Source organism: Mchenga conophoros, linkage group LG11 (genome assembly GCF_057382185.1).
Source record: "Mchenga conophoros isolate Kocher_MC1m ecotype Shallow Benthic linkage group LG11, M_conophoros_male_GT1.1, whole genome shotgun sequence".
Lineage (NCBI taxonomy): Eukaryota > Metazoa > Chordata > Actinopteri > Cichliformes > Cichlidae > Mchenga > Mchenga conophoros.
Genome location: NC_140536.1, coordinates 28,853,313 through 28,874,911, shown reverse-complemented (window position 1 = coordinate 28,874,911; position 21,599 = coordinate 28,853,313). Strand labels below are relative to the sequence as shown.

The following is a 21,599-nucleotide window of genomic DNA, read 5'->3' as shown; positions in this document are numbered from 1 at the left end:
AGATGCACACCTGTAACACGATCCAAAATCCCAAAACTTGGGAGTCTTGCACATTTTTTTGTGTTTACCTGTACACTGACACCTTGCCCACGCCAAAAGCCCCCACGATCAGATCTGCGTAGTGAGAGAGCAGCAGAGAGCTTCAAAGAATGCCACAGATGGGACTGATTTCAAGGTCTCCAGCAATCTTCATCAGACACAGACTTCTCAAATCAACTACACACAAATCAGCTACACACACACGCAGACTGTCATATAGAATTGATATTCTGATATCGTGTTGCTTTGCCTTTCACACATGACCCTCTTCAGACTAAATTCACAAACAGCGTTTGCACGACTGTGTCATGCGTGTGCTTTCCCTGTGTGTTTGTGCTGTCAGACAGGGACCCCACGCTGCATTCCAGGGCCATTAGAAAGCTCACAATCACATTTCGCTAAACAGCAACATTTCCCAACAGCCCGCGTAGCAACGACTCCTAATTGCAAGCAGCACCAGATTTCATCTATATGTGATTTTTATTTGTTTTCATGGGATTTGTGATGAACACACACTTTTAATTGGCTCTCAAAGTTTAAAATGGAGCCGGTATTTAATGGCTGCGGTCGGGGGACACATACCAATGAAAGCCGCACGCCGACACGGACTCACATATACACACACACACACACGAGAGCTGATTAAAACAATGTGAAACTGAAGAGAGGCACTTAATGGATGCAAGCCACCGCTGCCAGATGCAGCAGAAACCTAAGCCGTGTGATGTTGAGAGAGACTGCACAGCAAGAGGCCACGGGGGCTACAGAAAATGACTATTTTCATTATTAATTAATCTCTTATTATTCTTATGATTAGTTTATTAATGTTGGGCCTTTAAATAATTTAGTCTCCATGGTTGGGTATAAGGGCAAAAGTTCAAATCTCCACGGTGGAAAAATTGCAGCATCTCAGATTCCATCTAGAATTTCTTTGATATATCATAACAAAACTGTAAAGACAAACAGCGAGAGACACTTAATCAGTTTTGTGCTGATAGCATCATTAATCAGCTGACTATTTCAGCACTAATATCAACTACCAGCCCCTTCGTGTTGTGGTAACCTGCTGCATGAGGACAACGGATGGAAGCAAGTGGAAGTGTAGTCTTGTAACCCTCGCTTGTCATTTGCTGTGCCACTCCTCTCCTGTGTATTTAAGAAGAAAGGGACTAATTGAATCTGAGTGAGGCACATCTGTTTCTGCCTTTGGCTGCAGTCGCAGAGTCCCCCTGACACCACAGCATTAAACATTTAGGCCTTGTCTCTTTTCTCCTGGGGTGTGCTATGTCACTATGTAAGTGTGTGTGTGTTATACTAAAAATGCTACAATGAGGACGGATGTGAAGATGTTGGTATTTTGGAGTTTGGGAACGGAGGGGGAAAAGCAGAAGAAGGTGAGGTGTAGACAGAAAAGGATGATGTTTGGCTTTTAAATCACAATCTGTGAAAGCCATCAGAAGAAGGTGTGTTTTTTAGCAGAAACAGAGAAGGAGGTGAGAGGGAGAGCCCATCCAACTGTAGCAGTTATGTAACCTGGAAAATGTAACTCCACTCATGTCATCAGCTGGCTGTTTTATTTTAATGCTTGCATTTGCTAAAAAAGACGCATGACATGAGGCTTATTTGAGGATAGGGTGCCTTCAGGGTTAAGAGTTTAAGTTTGCACATGGCTTCATCCGGAGCTAAATCAACCAACGGCCTACTTTCCTTTTCCATGTCATTTCCATTTCCGTATACACAGGAAAGCTTGCCCACCACTGTTGATTTGAGGTTGGTGTGTGTACAGAGACCCACTGAGCCATAGCCACACACGAGCAGGCTGCATCACTCAACGAGGGCATCTCTAGGTGCAGGTATGATTTCGGTAATTGAGCTGCTAGCTGATGGTGTCCATCCTGGGCTATGAAAACACAACCTCCATCCAGAGTTTAGACAGACTGTCAAGCTGTCAGTGGATGTATGCCCTGAAAGCTGCGGGGGATCGGACACGATGATGAAATGCCAAAGATCAGTGGCTCTCAGTGGAAAAAGAGGTAGTTTTTCAGAGAGAGGTTTTCCTCATTCTTGGATTCATGTGTGGTGTTTTAGGACAATTCAATAAATTGCCAGCCATTACACACATTTGAAACACTATTTTTACACCACAGAGCAGGATAATTGCCTGGATTATTTCTAGATTGCATAGTATGGCAGGTTTTGTTTAAATTGCACCTATTACACACTTAGTGCTTTTATTTATTTTGTCATATATACCCAGTGCTGAGAGGTGGTTTATATTAAACACGTCAGAGATAGTAATCCCGGTGTGCCAAAAGCTCAGATTACTCTAAATGCTCTGTTTCAGGCAGTTTTTGCTACTTTCTAGGCTCCGTGAGGTGTCACTGAGAGGTTAAATCCTTAATACGGTGATCTCAGGCACTGACGCGCCACCCACCTGCTGTTCAAAAAACCCTGAGAGGGGCAGCCAATCAGAGGAAAGTTACTTAGAAGGAAGGTTAACCTGTGCTAGACTGAGTGGCTGTACCAAGGCCCTGTATCATGCATGAAATGAGAATAAAAATGGGCGCCAAATATTAGAGTTGATTTGGAGGCCTTTAATCAATTTTGCACTTTCCAACCAAATAAACACGAATCAAAAAGTCTTTCAGCGAGAGCGACTGTCGGGTAAACATTGTGGGTTTTTGGCCTTTAACCTGTTAAATGAAACCAAAATTGCATTTGAAGGCAATGTGATACACAACTGACCCCGGCCGTTTTGCACAAAATCAGATATGTCTGTGATTTAATGAAGATTGATTTGAAGCAGTGAGCTGTGTGTGTTATTTTGATCCCTGTACCGCCTGCTTTTTCAGGTTTTGTCCTATCTACCTTTCGTTTAGTTCCACGCTGCTTGATCTGAAATCCAAAGACAAATATCTGAAATGATTCTTAAAGATAAAAATCCATAAAACTGGAGCACAGTCATCATCCATCTTCCTGTGGTCGACTAATGACATTTAATCACAATGAGAGCGCATGGCAGCTGTAGCAGGCCTCCCAGACGCCTTTGCAGTCCTCTCATAATGCTGATCAAACGTCTCAGGCTCCTTTGAACAGTGTGACTTTACTAGCCTGCCAACGACACACCGTGTGCGTGTGTGTGTGCCTCACTTCCGTCAGCAAGCTCTCTAATGACAGACGACACGAGCCCTGCATGTCTGTGTGCGCGCGTGTTTATACGTTTGTGTGCGTGTTGGCAGAAAGCTGTGCCACCCATGAGTTTCTTCTCTGCGTGCTCCTCCCAAAGGGCCTCCGCCAGTTTTAACCTGTAACTCCTGTGTGTGTATTTATTGTACACTGTTTTTAATTCTGATCTCTGATTTGCAGTGGGTCTGCGCAGGTCTAACTATGACCTGGAGCCTGGCCCGTGCTCAACATACACTCTGCTAGCTGCCAGTGAAACTGATCACAAGCCATGCATGTGAACTTGCGCGTTATTATTTCCCTTTGTATCCTGTTTGTGGAATGAAGAAATCTGTTATTGCAGCAGAATGAAAAGGGAAACCGCCAAAGAGTAGGAGTAGGAGGGGGCAAAGACAAAAGGTGAAACTAAACAAATTCTCATTTTCAGCCCAATCTGTGGAAGCTTTAAGCAAAATTAATGCTGAGAGCCGGATGGCTCCAAATTGGGGAGAAAATTAGGTAGTAAAAGCGTGGTTTTACAGACCTGCTTTGTTTCAAATCTTTTTCGTGGACTAGAAACTTGTGTGTTCTACAAAAACCTCCAAATGGCCCCTTCTCTGTGTGTTCCAGTTTAGTTTTGACATTATTTTCAGAAGACATAAGGTGAAGGTGTGTGGTATAGTAAGAAGGTGCCAAAAAAGGCTAGGGAGTTGCTGCATGTAAGTTGATTGAATGCTGCTTTGTCTGCTCACAGTTTTGAGGTTATACACAGAGGCTTGTAGGTCTGGCAGACTGAACATGAGGAGAATGTGTTATTGTGCTTCTTTTTTTTTCTCCCACTCTCATGTCTTCTCTCCTACTCGAGTACTGTAAATCTCTAAAGAATGGATGCGGCAGAAGTTGATGGCACAAATCCCTATACCCGCTTCTGATGACTTTACCAGAGAAAAGGAGGAAAGCAAAAATGGGGAGAACATGGAGATGGTAGTGGAGGGGTGCATGGGGGAACGGTGAAATGTGGAGGTTAAGAATGAAGAGGAGGAAGGCTGTAATGAGAGGAGCTGGAAGGAAAGTCGAGAAGCGAAAGAATGCGAGCCTGAGAGAGAATCTTGATTATAACGCGGGGAGCTGAGTAGAGACGGGCCGATTTGTTGAGTATTTACCAGGGTACTGATTGTTGTCCACATCTTGGCCTCCTCTCAGAGTGAATCCAAATCCAGGCAAACTGTCACTTGGGGCGTGGGCCGCCCTCAGCTCCTGGCTGAGCGTCATACCTTGTGTGGATATGTCTTTGTTGCCATTAAAGATCAAGACTCTCCCTCCACGCTCCTCACCTCCGAACGGACAGCCCACTGCCACGTCTGAAGGATGACAACACACACACACACATATGCATGGTTTAGACATCAACAGGGTTAAAGTCCCTTTGAGACGGGAGCAGAGGAAATTATACAGGTACAAGGAAATGGAAAGAGGAAAGGAAAAGAGCTTGACCGTCATAAACTGAGCGATCATGGCAGCTAGGCCATTTACTTACGTCTTTTTTTGTTTGTTTTTCTACTTTTTTTTTACAAATTTATTTTTAATCTTGGCTCAGCTTTATCTATCCTTATCTCTATAAACACTGTTTATGTTATTCTCAGCATGGGAAATATTTGTTTAAATAGGAAATGGAACAAGGTACCAAGTCATGGAAACAGAGGAAAAGAATATTAACTCGTTTTCTTATCTGCTTAGGGTTATGGCAGGGATGGAGCCTATCTTAGCTGTCACTGGGTGAGAGGCCAGATGAAAACCGGAGCATAGCAGTTAACCTGGCTAAATGTAAACAAACCTGCCTCTCTAAATTGGAGTCATTACCACCGTATGCTTTAAACTTCTAAAACAGTGCATAAACAGCTTGTTGCATTTAGCGGTTAATGTCTTGGATGAAATATTGTACTCTAAGTGTAACGTGTAAAAAGTAGGTAGTTGTATTTTGTTACTCTGGAACATATTTTCTGATTTAACTCTCAAGAGGAAAGCAAATCGCACATCGTTCACCAAAATATTAACCTTTCCTTTAGAAATATCTTCAGACATGTAGATATATACACTCAGCCAATCGCAATGCATTTAGGTGTAGACATGGTCAAGACAATTTGCTGAAGTTCAGACTGAGAGTGATCAGAATGGAGAATAAAGGTGATTTAAGTGACTCTGAACATAGTATGGATGTTAGCACTGGTTAGGATGGTTGGCTGAGTATTTCAGAAAGTGCTGATATACTGAGATTTTCCCACACTCTGACATAAACATGCCTTGTTTATGTCAGAGGTGAGAGGAGAGTTGCCAGGCTACTTCACGCTGATAGGAAGGAAACAGCAATTCAAATGCCCACTCGTTACAACCAAGGTATGCACAAGAGCATTTCTGAATGCACAGCATTTTGAACCTTGAAGCATATGGGCTACAGCAGCAGAAGACCACACCAGGTGCCACTTCCATCAGCTAAGAACAGGAAACTAAGGCTACAGTTAGCACGTTCACCAACACCGGACAATAGAAGACTGGAACAACGTCGCCTGGTCTGACGAGTCTCGATTTCCACTACAAAAACTGCTGTAAACAACATGAAAGCATAGACATGAAAGCATCTTGCCAAATCTCAATATAACACCTTTGGGATGTGGTGAAATGGCAGATTTGCACCACGTACTTGACAAATCTGCAGCAACTATGTGATACAATTATGTCAATATGGACCAAAACCTCTGAGGAATGTTTTAAGCAGACTGTCGAATTTATGCCATGAAGATTTAAGGTAGATCTGAAGGCAAAAAGAACCAACTCGGTACTAGCAAGGTGTGACTAATGAAGTAAGTATCTGTAAAGGAAAGGGGGATCTAAATGCAAAGAAAGAGATATAAGCATTCGGATACAGTAAGCTCCTGTGCAGATGAAGTAGAAGCAGATTTGAGTTTATTGTTTTACCTCTAAATTTCTGTGTCACACCATCCTGTATTAAAGTACCCATTAGCACTGTAGCTGTCCAAGCACCTCGAGATATCCTGTTTGTCTCCGGACCCCCCCTCTCTCAGTCTAAACAACTAGTTCCACATGAAGCAGATTGTGGGGTAGAGACGATAAATGCAACCATGTGTGTGTGCAAGTGTATATATGAGCCTGTGTGAGAGTCTGTATGTCTATGTGTGGGTATGTGTACATAACTGAATAGCTGAGTTAAGAAATTTTTTTTAAAAAGTCTTCACATAATGTGAAAGTCACTCATGGGCATTGCTCAACAACATCTCAGAATGTGCAGCAAAAAGAAGAGCATCAAGAACACCCACTGAACACCCACTGTGATCACTGAGACCAAAACTACAGAACTGTTTCTCAGACAAAAACAGCCCGACACTTTGTGAAAAATACTGACAGCGTTGGCCGATAAAAATGAAAAACAAAAGAAACCACATGGAAAATGAAATTAGCTAAATTGCAATGTGTTGACAGTTGACAGCAAGTAAAGCCACGGAGATGAGACAAAATGGGTATGGTTCCACTTTTAAGAAGAATCTTGGAAATGGAGTGATGATCATGATGTGGAAGAGCTCATCGGAGAGAAAGAAACCGGTCTGTTTCTGATTATACACGGACACACGAGGGCACAGGTATGGTCCACGGTTTGGGTTTGACATTAGCAAAGAAAAGCCGCTGAAAGCCTTGATCACAGTCCCTCCTTTGAGATTCTACACTATAATACTGAATAATGAAATCGTGCACAGACGTGGATGTGCACTCAATAGATTAACTCTCAGTAAGTACTTTGTCTCCATGGCACTTCAGGAGGCAGATCTTAGGTCACATCAGTGCCCCTCAGAGACTGTTGCACGCTAACAGAGAGCAGATGTTATTTACATTTCTAGTCTGAAAAACCATCAGTATTGATCCAGTGGTTATTGATCTAATGGTTAATGACTGTAAAGGCGTGGTAGGCTCATTAACACATGCTCTCCATAAATAAATAAAGGACAATTCAGCGGGATTGATGTGATGGGAGGCTTAGATGCGCCTTCATTCATTCAATTTTTTTATAGCTGCAATCAACAAGCCTTAGTTTTGCAGAACATTTGGGCTCCAGGCTACATGGTGTGCATTTGTGTGTGTGTGGCTGTATTTGTACAATCAATATGGGGATAAAACAAACACATCGAAGAGGAATGAACTCCGGGCTGCAGGACAAAAACTCCCAGATGATTTTTATCTCAGGGCACATCTGGTGAGCTAAAAATAACTCAGACACACATAGACACATGACCTTTGGCGGATCGTCACAGGAAGACACCACTCACACGGACAACCTTTCATCACTACACTTCCTGATTGGCAGGAGAACTTTAGGTTTTCTCACACAGCAGCATCTGATAGCATTTCCTCAGCCAGTGACATAACCATGCAAACAGCACAGGAACAGAAAAAAAGATTTGTTCTTTTATCACGTTAACCTGAAAATATTGGCCCATAAAAGAAGGTTCATTCAGGTTTAGGAAAAATATAATCAAACAAATTTTCCCTTCTCCATATCTGTCCCCTTCTATAGCTCTACTTGTATCTTTTCATTTTTCTGATTAAGTTAATCCATGTCAATTTATCTTTTTTTCCCCTTTCTCCTTTACTTGGAAAGGCTCAGACCTACCATTGTATCCATCTTGGTTGACATCTCCTAGCGGTGCGATAGCTGTGCCGAAGCGTCCAAAAGTGTAGGTGCCGGTGAGAGCGACAGGTTCAGAAAAAGTGAGTGGAGCCAGCTGGAGGTACAGGTATACCCTGCCCACCTCCTTGGGTTTGCTCTCCGTCTCTCTTTCCATGAAAAGGGGTGCTCCAACCAGCACGTCATCTGTCCTGGGAGGGCAGGGTGAAGAATTAGTGATCATACATAGAATAGAAAGTGTAAGCATCTGGAGAGACCGAGATGTTTTCTACTTACTCATCTCCATTTAAGTCAGTTACAGCCACAGAGTAGCCAAAATAGGAGGCCATCTGATGGACAGACAAGGAAGGAAGGCTACAGCACTTTAACCAAACCCCGACAAAGCTGCATGACTTTCATCTAATACTAATTTCAAATACGCTGCTTCGTATATGTGATAGTCTGAGACTGTGATGTGTTGATGGCCCTACCTGTTCCCCTGTGAAGTTCTGGATGAACGTCATGTTGGTGGAGTTGATCATCGCCACCTAAAGCAAGCAGACATGACTAATAAGGCACCGAGCTTTGTCCCCCTAGTGTACGAGCAGTAAACACGGCGGAGCAGTCTGACAAACAGGCACATAAAGAATGTTGGAAAAAAGTCAGAAACCGCATAAAAAAACTGTTTTATTTAACCGAACACCCCCCCGCCCCCACCACCATCCTCTTTGTGCTTTTACCATTTTCCCCTCATCCCCCCCCCCCCCCCCCTTTTAACCCTGGTTGCAGGGAGAGATGGAGGAAAGGGGGGGAAGGCTGAGAATTCCTTCATAAGAACTGAAATAACAACCACATGGAGGGAGCCGGAGGCAACACATACACACACATGCACAGACACACACACACCCTCACATGTGGAGGATACAAGCTGACCCAATCACACATGTCTCAGAGACGTACTAAAGAGGGATAGACTTATGAACACAGACGGATGAGGACGTGTAAAAAGAAATATTAAATCAACAACTTGAGATTTCATTTTCCTTTGCTGTCAGTTGTCAAATATGTTGCAGAGAGATTCTGATCAGGACTGACAGCTACTCCACTGTCAGGTCTACCTGCATCACTCCATCTACTGCACCAATTACCAGCTACATCCTCCTACTCTGTGGCATCCAGTCTGTACACCAAGGGACAGTCTTGCAGCAACTACAACGTCGGGATGAGGAACACACTGTCACAGGTCGTGTGTTTGTGTATTTGTGTGTCAAAGAGGGCTAGCGGGGTTACGTGGGGCCACTGGCCTTCATATGCAGCAGAAGCTGTGTGTCATTACGGAGGATTGACACAGTGAGCCCCGGGGACAAGTTCCCATACAAGAAAAAGAGGCAAACTAAAGTTTACTGGCATACGCGCAAACATAAGTAGATTTCTGTGTCAGCAGACAAATTTCAAAGACTTCATGTTGCATGTTTGTGTCTGAGTGCAGGTTTTTCACACATCTTCACAATAAAAGTTTACATGCAGATGGAATACAGATGCAAGACAAATTAAAGGAAACATCTGCATGAAATGTCTTATTAGGCTACCGAGCCGCCAATTATATCTAAGATATCTGTCGACAAGTCACTGGCACTCAACTGAATGAACATCACTCTTCTCGAAGATATTTCTTTGAAAAGTGTTTGGTCATGGTGGAGTAAAGCGTCAAAAATCCCACATATGCAATAAGTTGATTCAAGATCTGGTGACTGTGAAGGCTACAGCATATGATATTTCTTCTTATTCAAATATTTAACATACTTTAAATAAGCATCTATATTTGCTGGACTTCCCACTGTTTCATTTTTCTTTTGTCTCTCAGTTGGTTGTTTCTAAATGAAACTGCGATCTTCTAACTGGCTTGTCCGTCCATACTCACATATCCAAAGTTCTGCGCTCCTCTTGGGACTCCAGCTAACAGCTCTGGAAAACATAAAAATAAAGCAAAGAGTCAAATTGGTGCGAGAAAGATGCACAGCGGAAAAGACAGTGGGGAAAAAAGTGACAGAGGTTTGTCTCAAAAGCCTGAAACCCCCACCGACCTCACAGCCAAGTGTCGCAGAGAACAAAGTAAGTGATTGGATGCTCGGGCTCTGCGTGTGTATTGATTGATGAGTGCAGTGTTGTGAACTTAAAGTGACGATCTGAGGGTCCCACCCAGAGCGAGAAGACAGAGTCCCCACTTCCTGCCTTCTGGCTCTACTCAACAGGCTGAACCGCGGGCCTATTAACCAGTAATTCTCAGCTTCATCTTCACTCAGAGCTCCCAGTTACAACCAGTTCTCCAGTCTGAAGAGGGTTTAGGGAACAAGACCACAACAAACTTTGCACCACAACACAGTGCATCAGCAGGCATGTGTAACCTCTTTAGGCTCTCTTTAAGACTCTCTGACATGTGTTGCGCTTTAGGCGGTTCAGGGCCTTTGCAGGGTTGGTATGGGGGTATGTAAACACAAGGTTGTCCCGTAAAAATCCCACTAAATGCTGATTAGCAAAGTGACACTGGGGAGGGGGGGTGTATAAAGCTAACGTGAAACCGTGTGGTGACGCTGTTTAAAGAGGAAGTAAAAAAAATTGGTTTAAAAAGTGATGTGGTGACACTGTGGCTGGAAACATTTTGTTTTCTTTTAGTTTTGGTTGAAATTGTCCCGTTTGAAACACACACAAAGTTATGGCATCAAAAAGAACTTTAGCAGCACCTAAAGAGAAGCCACGATTATATACCAGAGTGTATCTACGCGGTACAATACTTAAAAAATGAAAGGATTTGTACATTTCTAGTACTCATAACTTCTATGAATTTATTCTGGCTCTAAAAAGCACACATTTGAAAAGCTGAAGATAAATTCAAAGGCACTTTTCCCCACCTGCAAATCCTTTATAAAACACAAATATGTGCATGCCTGAGCGCTTTTTCACCTAATATTTCAAATCCAGACGTGATTCTGGACCCACTCTAGACATGAAGAGGTTTGCAGAGTCTGCCAATAATCATTCTAATCACTCCAAATGGAGGACAGGAAAGCCCTTTATCAGTAGTCCTTGAAGTCCTGTCCACTCAGGGTCATGACCCAGACGTACAGAGACAGTTTTAATTACTGCCGCTAAGTTCAGACAAAGGCAAAGTCACACAGCTGTCCACTCTCTATCGCTCAGAGAAAGCGCAAACATGCAACGTTTTAGACGGCGCTGCAGGAGAGACTGCCGATGTTCTCAGGAGGTTCCTCGAATCTAATGAATTCTTGCATTTCTCACCTTGTTCTGAGTCTCCCGTAAACTCTCCCACTGCCACAGAGTAACCTACGGAGAAATCAGTTGCACATGTGGTTATAATTCAATTGCAGTTGTCTAATATTATCAATTGTGTTATGATTTGTTCATAAAGTTGGGTCCATAAGTATTCCGACATTTCCAGAGGCTCAAATGTAACAGGGAAAATGAACTAATTTAAAACATGAAGGTTTTTTAATACTTCAATGAAAATCGTTTGCAGTCAATGACTGCCTGAAGTACAGAATGAACCACACACTCTGTAGGGTTGAGATTATGTGACTGACTTGGCCACTGAAGAATATCCCATTTCTCTGCCATGACAAACTCCTGGGTCACTTTTGCACATTTTAGTATCCTCATCCAATCAGTTTCGCTGGATTTGTCTCAGAGCAGAGAGCACAGCCCCCACACCTCACATTTTATAATGATACTTCTATCAGTGGTTATATCAATGAGCAATAGTGACCCACTTCCACTGGCAGCCATACATGCCCATAACATAGTATTGCCTCCACTATGTTTCACGGGTGATGTGGTAGGATTCTGATCATGAGCTGTTTCTCTCCTTCGTCTTGCTTTGAAAATGTTCAGCGTCTTTTAAATGTCATCTGACAGTCAAATCGGATCTTCTTGTCCTTGAGTGTAAAGAGTGGTTTGCACTATGTTGCAAAGCCTCTTGACTTTCCATCATGAAAGTCTTTTTTATTGCAAAGTATCAGAAATACACAATGTTTTTGCTTTAGTGATGTGTTTGAAGGGCTTTTTCTTAACCAAACAAAGAATCCTGCAGTATGTTTACCTCTGCGGTCATTCAAGCCTCAAGGTGTTGCTGAGCTGACCAGTGCACTCCTTTTTAAGAATGTACCAGACTGTGGATTTGGCCACTCTCTTAGGGCGTTTGCTATCTGTTTGATAGGTTTATTTTCCTTTTTAGACGAATGATGGCCTCCTTTACTTGTATCTCTTTGGACCTCATATTAAGAGTTTCATTGAAAAGATAAAAAAGAAAGCTTAACAATTTGCGTTTAATTTCTGTTTAACTTAAAATGATGTGAGAACAACCTCACCTGCTTGTCAGTCAGCTGTCCAGCTACATTTGAGCCTCTGCAAATGGGGGACTGTGTATAAAAATGGCCGTAACTCTTAAAGAATGAATAGTAAACTTTTGTTAAACCCCTGGAATTAAAGCTGAAACTCTAAACTTTAATTAAATCTTGATTGTTTGATTTAAAAATCCACTTTGGTGGTGTACAGAGGCAACAATTACAAAAACTGTCTAAATAATTATAGACCTGAATGTAAGTTTGGGTGTGTGTTTGTTAATGCATGTTACCAAGGTAGCTGTCGTCGTGTGTGTCTTCAGCAGCTCTTGTGTGTTTCTCTCCTGAAACCTGTCTCAGCACTGCCTTTAACGAATAGCCATTCAGTATCTCGGCTATCCCTGCTGTCATCACCTGACCTGCAAACACACACACACACACACACACGGATGGAGAAAAACAATCAATCTGAAAGCCACATCTGTTTATAGGCAGCGGTTTAAGCTCAGACTCCGAGTAGGGAGCCCTGCTGTCCACTGTTGCAGATAACTGCTGGAGCTGGACGGCTCGCTCCACATGAAAGACACAGACAGCGCACAATCCTCTCAGAGGCAGAAACACTTACACATCTTAGTTCTTGCAGAACAAAAAGCTGATACGTTTGGCCAATACGCCTTTAAAAACTCCCAAGAAGAATGCTGCCCTCTCCATCACAAGGTTTCTGAATTATAGGTGTGCGCACACAAACAACACCCTTCCTCTGCTGTAGAACAAGAGGTCAGACAAACAAATGATTTTATCTCTGGCCGCCTTCAGCCTTCCATAAATCCTCCTTAATGTGTGTGTACTGATGGGGAGGGAAATGTGCCCTCTTAACCCTCCCCTCAGCTCCTCTCGCAGCCCTTCATCCTCCCTCTCTCACACACTGTGCCGGCTTTATCTCATATCACCGTGTCGACTCATTATTAAACTACAACCTGATTGAGGAGATAAACTGTTAACAGAGATGCATAAATCAGTGCTGCTAATTTCGAGTTATTTTTCACTCAGCGATAACAAGGCTTTATGTGAGTTTGTTGGAGGATGAATCAAGCTGAAGGCTGAAGATAATTGTTGTATATTAGAGGCCATAAAATCCAGGCTGAGTGCTTTTATAAACATTTGGAGGAAGTGTTTTAACTGGAGGCAGGCTGCCGTGCCAGTGCTGAGGGCACGGCGAGAGAGAGAGAGCAGTCCATTAGGGTGTGTATGATGTCTGTCTAGTGCAGTCCTTTATGCCACAGCATTCATTATTTAACAATAAGTAATCATTGTATCTCTGAATAAAAAAATGAATCTATTTCCTTTCTCTCTTTTTTGAAAAACACATTATGTCTTACGTTATTCTTTTTTTTAAGCTGCTGATGTGCCTCAGAGGTCAAAGATCATTAGGTTACAAAGAAAGCAAAGAGAAATGAGTTTGTTCAAGTGATGAATAATTGTGTCCTTTCTCCTTGCAAGCAGCTGCACAATGTTGGATAACACACACACACACGCGCTGTAACACCTGGAGCAGGGGGAGTACCGCTACACTTCCCCAGCTTAACTATGACACACTCAAGCTGTGTCTACACCTATTAAGACACTTCATCCCTCTGCTTAGACTACCCATGCATATCCAGCAATCTGACTGACCTCAGCTCTGACTTTATCAAGGAGATAAATCGTTCTGCTTCTTTGCTCTGTGTCTGACTCTCATCAACATACTCCATCACTTCTCTCTCTGTCATCTCCATCGCCGGGCTCTATCACTCAGGCCGTCCTGTCTGCTCTCTCTCTCTGCCACCCCTTTCCTTTGTCCTTCTCAACCCTGCTGCCTCGGCTTGAGGTTCTTCCTCTCCCCTCAGAGCTCCCCAAGCTCCTCTGAGGAGCAGAGGGGCAGGTCCTCCACTCCATTACCCCCTGATCAGCTCATTACAGAGCCCAAACACCAACTTCCTGTTACACCGTTTCAGACAGAGCGACGCATTAAGTAAAAAAAAAAAAAGGAGGAAAGGAAAAGCGAATATAAAAGGGTTGCAGAGAAAGGGACGCATTTTTTTTCCACCTTCGCTTCGGTAAGATTTGGAAAGTGTGTCCAGTGTGCATATGTGTGTAGGTGGGCTGTCCCGACTGCTAAACTCATCTCCATTCTTTTCTCTGATTTGAACACTGTCCCACTGATGAAATCACTGCAAGAGAGAGAGCAAACAAAGGTTTACACACTGCTGTTTCAGTTACCTTGCCAGTAAAAGCTTCCAGGTCCTCCTACCACCAGCTTTCCTTCCTGGAATAAATACAATTAAGTAGGCTTAGTCATATTGGAGGAATTGTTATTAAATAAATTGTGCAAGTGTGACTAGAGGTTTATAAAATGTGTATAGCTGTGTGAATGTGCCCATATGATTCCCGCTGCCTTCTGACATCTTGAAGAGAATGACAGCTTCCTGTACGTAAGGAGGGTAAGGCCGGACCATGAGTGAAAGGTCAAGGTTCATACTGACTATACAGTGAAAGAATGCGTGTGTATATGTTAGTGTGTTTATGTGTGCCTGGTCTATTGTGTTACGAGGCGATGGGTCACATCGGGCGTGGAGGCTTCTCTAGGGACAAATGCTCTCTGATCTTCCCATTGCCCATAAATTTTGATGGGAGTCTTCTCTGCGTGAACTCTGAGAAGCGACAAATTGTGTGCAGGAGGTTTTTGGGTAATAAAGGGTAACTGCCGCTCCAGTCTATACCTTGGTGAAATCCACACTGAAACCAGCCTGGCAGAATCCCTGTCCCTCTGGGTCTGGATCATCTGCAAGCAACATGAACACACATGCAAAAACTGAAACAACAGAAGCGCTCAAAGGAATATCTTACTTATTTTAGGGCAGTACTTTTGGCTTGCACATAGAAACTACCTGAGATTGAAGAGAGAGCGAGAGGGCAATTAGGTCTCACCCACACAGGAGGGAAGAACAGTTCATGGTTCTCCACTGACTTTCTTAAGCACAAAGGGGCCTCGTCATCAAGTTTGCAAGAAAAATACTGATAAATGCATGTGGAGTGGGACGCACGCAGACCTACACACAGTGCAGCTCTAGTAGGAGTGTTTTTTGGGTTTTTTGAACAAACCGCATTTTACCGTCTCATTGGGAATAATGCAGGGCACAAGTCTTCACAGGGATTAAGTAGAATTAAAAAAGAGGGAATTTGTGATTCTGCTGTATTAATGTTGAATGGTCTGACAAAATTCCAACAATGCAACAATTAATTGGTACTTTTTTTTGTCTTGAGACAATTTCCTGGTATTCAACTGTGCCAAAATCATAGCTTCTAATAGATGAAACCATGTAACTACAACCTACTGTCAAAATAAATATTTAGATAATTAAGATAATCAAGCACTTACGGCATACATAAAAATGTAAAACCACTGATGTGTGTGTTTCTGTTTAAATTACTTCATCTAACAGCGCATGAACACACAAAACATGTGCCAATCATAAATTGTTCTCCATCTCAGTGGCCCCCTGGAGTGACCTTTAATGATGCGGAACTACACAAGCGCACGTATAAACAATGTGTTACAGCCTAACACATTGTTTATAAGTGCGCTTGAATGGTTGCACATACATGTTAAGATAAAGAAAACTAAAAAGAAAAAGCTTAGAAACACGACGCAGAAATACTTCCCCTGTAAAACAGGGCACAGTCGTTCCCTCCTCAGGAAGAGCTGAGTTTACGGCTTTGAACCAACGACCAGAGGGAGCACAAGTATGAATGTCTGTGTATGTGTGGACAACAAAGGCTAGGTTTTCTCTGCGGTTTATGATGTGCCACCTGATAGCCTTCATTTCTCCTTATCAAATTTTAATGCCGGCTCATATCGCTGCACAGGGGGAGAGAGATCACAGGAAGGAAGTGAGAATGAAAAAAAGAAAATCCCATAAATTCCATTTACAGAACTGATGACAGAAAGAAGAGGGCCACAGAGAGAGTCTGATAAACTGTTAGTGACGGATATATTTTCAGGTTACTGTGGCAACTTGTAAAACATCAGAGAAAGTGATTTATTCTGGAAGCACAATTCCATACCTTCCCTACCCGGACCTCGCCACGCACACGGTTTTTGTTTTGTTCGTCTGGGTTTTCAGATATCTTTGTAATCCTGACTGTGATGGTCACGGGAGAGAAACTGAGGATTATTCTTGCTCCGAGCAGCTCATTTTATATACGTGCTGGAAATCTCAGGCATATATCTCAAAACCAAAACTAAACCAAATGCTATCTGTAGGTGCAACAACATCACAGATGATGAATGCAAGTTTTTATGAAATTTTAGTGAACATCAGCTTTTTCCTGTCCACTAAAATGAAAAATATGCACTTTGTATACGTCATGTGATATCGTGGTGTCTTACTGGTCGACGCGACGTGGTTAATTTTCTGTTTATCCTGATAGCAGAGGCAGAAAACAAAGGGAGGAGAGGATGAAAGGAACAACAGGTTGATGGAAACATTTCCAGACAGGGCTGCAGAGTGACTCACTGGTCCTGCATGGCGAGTACTCTGCGTAGGCGCTGAAGTTCTGGACGGCTACATAACAGGTCCCGACTGGGTCTTTCTCCCCACTCATCTTCACTGTCCGCCAGTGGTACAGAGGAGCGCATGCCTGCCCAATGAAAAAAACCCCACTTTGATTCCGGTTTTAAAAACAAATGACGGCCATAGTTAGTTTTGTTTATTATCCATTTGGAAGTTCCCTTTCTGTCAGTGCAACTGCCAGATAAATACAACCACAACAGAAAGGACATTACAGTTACAGGAAATACATTTAAGAACAAAGTGCTCTGCAGCAGCGTCGCAACAATACACAAAAAACCAAAAACTGTGTGACACCGCGCGAGTGCCAAACTCCTCAAATCACCTGGATTTGTTTAACAGTTATGTTGGAAGGTATGATGGAGAAATTGGCCACAGGAAGTCTGCAAAGGCGGTGTCTTGTACTCCCACCCTGATGGTGACAATTTCTTTTCACCAGACAGAGTGTGATATATTTCTGAGGAATGCTTGCTCTTACGCCATTACATGGAACTTTGTCATTTCCATTTATGAAAAAATCTTGCAGCTTTTGCATGAAATTGTAGTGCCCTTGTACCTGAATCCCCTGACACCAGTTAATCACCCTAGATATTCTTATTAACTTACGACTTATTATAATATGGTCACCATGAAGAGCTACTTGCTGGTGCGCCTTCCCTCTTGATCTGAAATCAGTTAAGATTTCATCAGTTTTCTTTAGAAAAGAGGGGAATGTAGGGGGAAAATCTGTGTGGGATAAGTTAAACGATTCAGATAATATCTGACTTTATTTCCACTCACCACCACTTCGCCTCTGTGTGCTCTGACCGATGCTCCAAACCACTGGTGCGACTTAAACTCCAGAGGCTCTCTGGTACCATTTACCTTAATCATTCTGTTATCTGGAGAGAGAAAAAAAATAAAGACATAAAGGGTACCGTATATATGAGAGTGTGTGTGTGTGTGTGTGTGTGTGTGTGTGTGTGTGTGTGTGTGTGTGTGTGTGTGTGTGTGTGTGTATTTTTATAAAGGATTGTAATCATTAACATTGCAGTGTTGGCAATACAGGTTCAATTAAGTATCAGTGCCACTTTTATTCCCAAAGCCTGAGTAATAGTGGATGAGGGTATTGAATGATTAACTTCACAGCATAAAACCACGATCGGGTTATGCGAGGTGTTGCTTTCAGATGTGCATGTATTTTGTGCGATTGTGAACATTAGCTACATCTCTTCTTGGAAAAGGAAAATAGAATTTCAAAAATATTCATCATTTTTAAGTGTTTCTAAATGAAAACATCATTTTTCTGGTAAACCGAGTAGCAATGCATCAGCAGAGCAGACGTGAAGCAGTGGAGTATTCAGCTTTACTTTCCAGACTTCTTAACTCACACGGACATCCAATCGATCATTAATCTGTGATAGCATACCATCCCTTCTCCTGTTCACTTCACTTCAGTGGCATGACTTGACACATCTGCATAATGTCACTGAAACCATGCACACGCATAATCAGACGCACGTGAAGTTGATATATGGACATTAACCAGTCAAGTGCACACAGATGCTCAGCACTCTGCTCCGGATACTTTGTACAGTGTGCATCAGTGTGTGTATGCATGTGCCTCCTACCTAGTCTGGTTTATACCTGTAAGAATGGGTCTGCTGTAACTCTAGAAATATCCACAGTGGCCACGGTCATCAATCAACTTGTGCATAACCCCCCATTGTAGTGGAAAGATGCACACATGACTTCACACACAAATTTGTTCCACTAAGTTTATGCCTCTGTCCCTCAAACCTGAAATTAACCCCCAAAACACTTCAAATTAAAACTAAACCCCCCTCGGTGAAAAATAACTGTAATTAACTTTAGAGAAAACAAAACATCTCAGTCTTTATCTTCATGGAGCCTTGCTGTAGTTCAGGCAGAACACTGAAGCAGTGCTTTTATCAGCTGATCAGCTATCAGCTATTTCCGCATCAGCTGCTTGTTGATAAATTATCCAGTCATAGTCACACTGTGGTATAATAATATGACAGATATACGATCTCTGCAGCAGTATGGCTTCCAACTGCAGCTTCATCTTCAAAGGTTTTTTCTTATGGATTGAAGGTTTTTATGTTAATTCAGTTACAATCTGCTGTTTATATATATGTACATCTTTCTCTGGATCCTGTTGGATATGTTAGATCTGCCCATAACACTACAAGAGAGTAGAGTTACTCCTATCACTGCACTGATAAGCCAGTTGCTTCACCACTTCACTTTTTGTGGTCATCACAAAGATGTTAGAAGTCCTTGTAATAGGTGAGAGAGAGAGAGAGAGAGAGAGAGAGAGAGAGAGAGAGAGAGAGAGAGAGAGAGAGAGAGAGAGAGAGAGAGAGAAGGACAGACTGATGGAGGGGAGGGAAAGGAGACGGTTACATTTTCGAGATCTAATAAAAAGCAGACCTCGCCCAATCCCCCTTTCTTCCGAAGGGAAACTAAATTCCCATGTGCATTCAGTTTACCCCCTCCTCTCTCTCTCCCTCTTTCTCTCTCTCTCACACACACACATGCCAACTCAGATAGAGAAGCGTGTGTCAGAAACATTAGACCCACCAACAAAAGTTGATTGGACACCACTGTTGATAATATACTGGATACCATAATCAACATGATGAAGAAATCCACCAGCAAACCTGCCATACTTTTTTTTTCCTTTTTTTTATTGTTACAGGAAGCTGATGAGACCCACATGTCTCATCTCTCTCTCTCTTTTCATCCAATAACACTTGCGCCAACTTAAACAGACACACACAGGTCATAAAACAGTGGTTTCAATTCCAGTAACATCTGGGGCCACCTATGATTCTAAAAGGAATTATTACAAGTGAAATAAATGATGGTTCAATTTCATCTCTGGTATTAAATAAAACACTTATATGAGAACTCATGAAACAATGACTGTGACAGGTTCACAGTTTGTCCAGCTCAAACGGGTAATCCTTTCTATTTACTGCAAAGAAACCAGCAGTCTACCTCATGTTTATTCAGGTCAGTGAGAAAGACAGAGAGAAAACAGGCTTCAGGTAACTCACTGGAGTTGTCAAAGGGTATCTGTCTGCAGCTCTCAGGCAGCCCAGGCCAGGGGCAGTAATAAACGGCTCCAGCCTCTACGATGCCGGGCTGGGAGGTGTTGGCTTTGGGAGCCCCAACCAGCACACTGATCCTAATAGGCAAAAGAAAAACCAAGACATATGCAAGACAATGTACTCTTCAAACAATGCATAAACTCTCATACATGGCAGGTCCTTTTACTCTGTTTTCCTTAATCTGTCAGAGGTAAGACAGATAATGACGCTCATGGATTTTCATTATTCCCCCCATCACTCTTTTTCTTTATTATTTTATTAGTATTAGTGTTAGGCAATGTGTTGAATTTGTACAGGTACAGTTTAAGAAGAACTTCTGCAGGACAGCTTCAGCCCTGATGTTGCCACTCACGTGTTGCTGTCGGCGGTAGCTTGGTAGAAGTCCACAGCATAACCGAAGTAACTTCCATCGGGTCCCCTATAAACTGTGGGATGCTCTGCGTAAAAGTTAAACCCCCAAACTCCGTTTAGCGCCGACGAGAGCACGGACAGAACACCCAGAATACACATCCCAGCATATGAAACACCGTCCCATCCACGCTCCATCCCAAGGAACAGCAAGCTTCCCACTATTCCCAAAAAGTGAGACAGGGGGTGAGAGAGATTCCAAGATGCAGGTGAGGTTTGCTCGCACAGTCCAGAGTTTAAGCCCGCCAACTCTCCCTGCTCCCGGTTTCTTTCATGCACTCTGCTGCGCTCGCCCAGAACTGACTCTTGACACCCTGAAACCACCAGTCTGCCCAGAGCCTCCACACTACACAGCCGCGCCCCCGCCTTCCGCACAAAACTTTACCCCCCACACATGACAAGGCAACCCCCCCCCCCCCCCCCAAAAAAAAAAAAACCCCACATCTGAGCGCGCAGAAGAGACTGGCGCGTCACCGCTCCCTTTATAGTACAGGAGCTTTTCTAAGACATCCCGAAACAATAACTAATATTAAACACTGGGCCGAGCACGCGCAGATATGGCCAGTGCGCACGCAAACGCAAAGAGACTGGTAAATTAAAGCACATTAGAGCCTACTTTTACGGGCTAACCATGCCGTTAAACAGGGCTGCGCTTCCTTCCGTGGAGAATAATCACTTGTAATTATGTCAGTAATTATTATGTCGACTTGCAGGGGAAAAAGAAAAGAAAAATCGAGGTATGTGCTAGTTTTGTTAGGCTGCATATCTTAGAAAAAACACCCCCCTTCAAAAAAAAACTTTTGAAGAGGTGACAGACCACGCAGTAGAATATATTTAGCTCAGCACACATCAGAGCCTTTTTTTTAAATTGAAAATAAAAGGAAGGAAACAAAAAGACACAAACCCGCAAACTGCCTCTTATTATCATGGGGAGTTTGTTTTAATTAAACCAAGCTTTATGGGACGTTAGTGATAAATTAAGTTCCCCTGGCAGGCTCGCAGGGTTGTAAAAACACAGTGAAGCAGCGCAAAAGTGAAGCGTTTTTTCTCATCCCCCCCGCAAAGGTGAGAAGATGTAACCGTCACCTAACAGATAAAAAGAAAACTTCCACACCTGTACAAACCCTGCCTGTGTACCTGTGTCCTCTGCTTCATTTTACTTTATTATCACAGACTTGTTCGACTTTGTCTGCACATCTCTCATCCCCCTTTTCCCTTTTTGTAGAGGAGTGAAAGG

At 42.9% G+C, this 21,599-nt stretch overlaps 1 protein-coding gene across 1 annotated transcript in view; it reads right to left on the bottom strand.

The window, feature by feature from the left end:
* Window positions 1-20,698, bottom strand: part of itga8 (integrin, alpha 8) — a 41,130-nt gene extending 20,432 nt beyond the window's left edge. Inside the window, exons 1-14 of the mRNA XM_085292252.1 lie at window positions 20,307-20,698; window positions 19,901-20,031; window positions 17,619-17,719; window positions 16,785-16,908; window positions 14,988-15,049; window positions 14,488-14,533; window positions 12,522-12,647; window positions 11,171-11,215; window positions 9,795-9,838; window positions 8,365-8,421; window positions 8,171-8,223; window positions 7,880-8,085; window positions 4,365-4,562; window positions 69-114 (exon numbers count right to left, since the gene is read on the bottom strand). Of these exons, the coding sequence (XP_085148378.1) occupies window positions 69-114; window positions 4,365-4,562; window positions 7,880-8,085; window positions 8,171-8,223; window positions 8,365-8,421; window positions 9,795-9,838; window positions 11,171-11,215; window positions 12,522-12,647; window positions 14,488-14,533; window positions 14,988-15,049; window positions 16,785-16,908; window positions 17,619-17,719; window positions 19,901-20,031; window positions 20,307-20,500 (1,433 nt within the window). The 5' untranslated portion in view covers window positions 20,501-20,698. The remainder of the gene's footprint in view (window positions 1-68; window positions 115-4,364; window positions 4,563-7,879; window positions 8,086-8,170; window positions 8,224-8,364; window positions 8,422-9,794; window positions 9,839-11,170; window positions 11,216-12,521; window positions 12,648-14,487; window positions 14,534-14,987; window positions 15,050-16,784; window positions 16,909-17,618; window positions 17,720-19,900; window positions 20,032-20,306) is intronic.
* Between the last annotated feature and the right edge of the window lie 901 nt (window positions 20,699-21,599).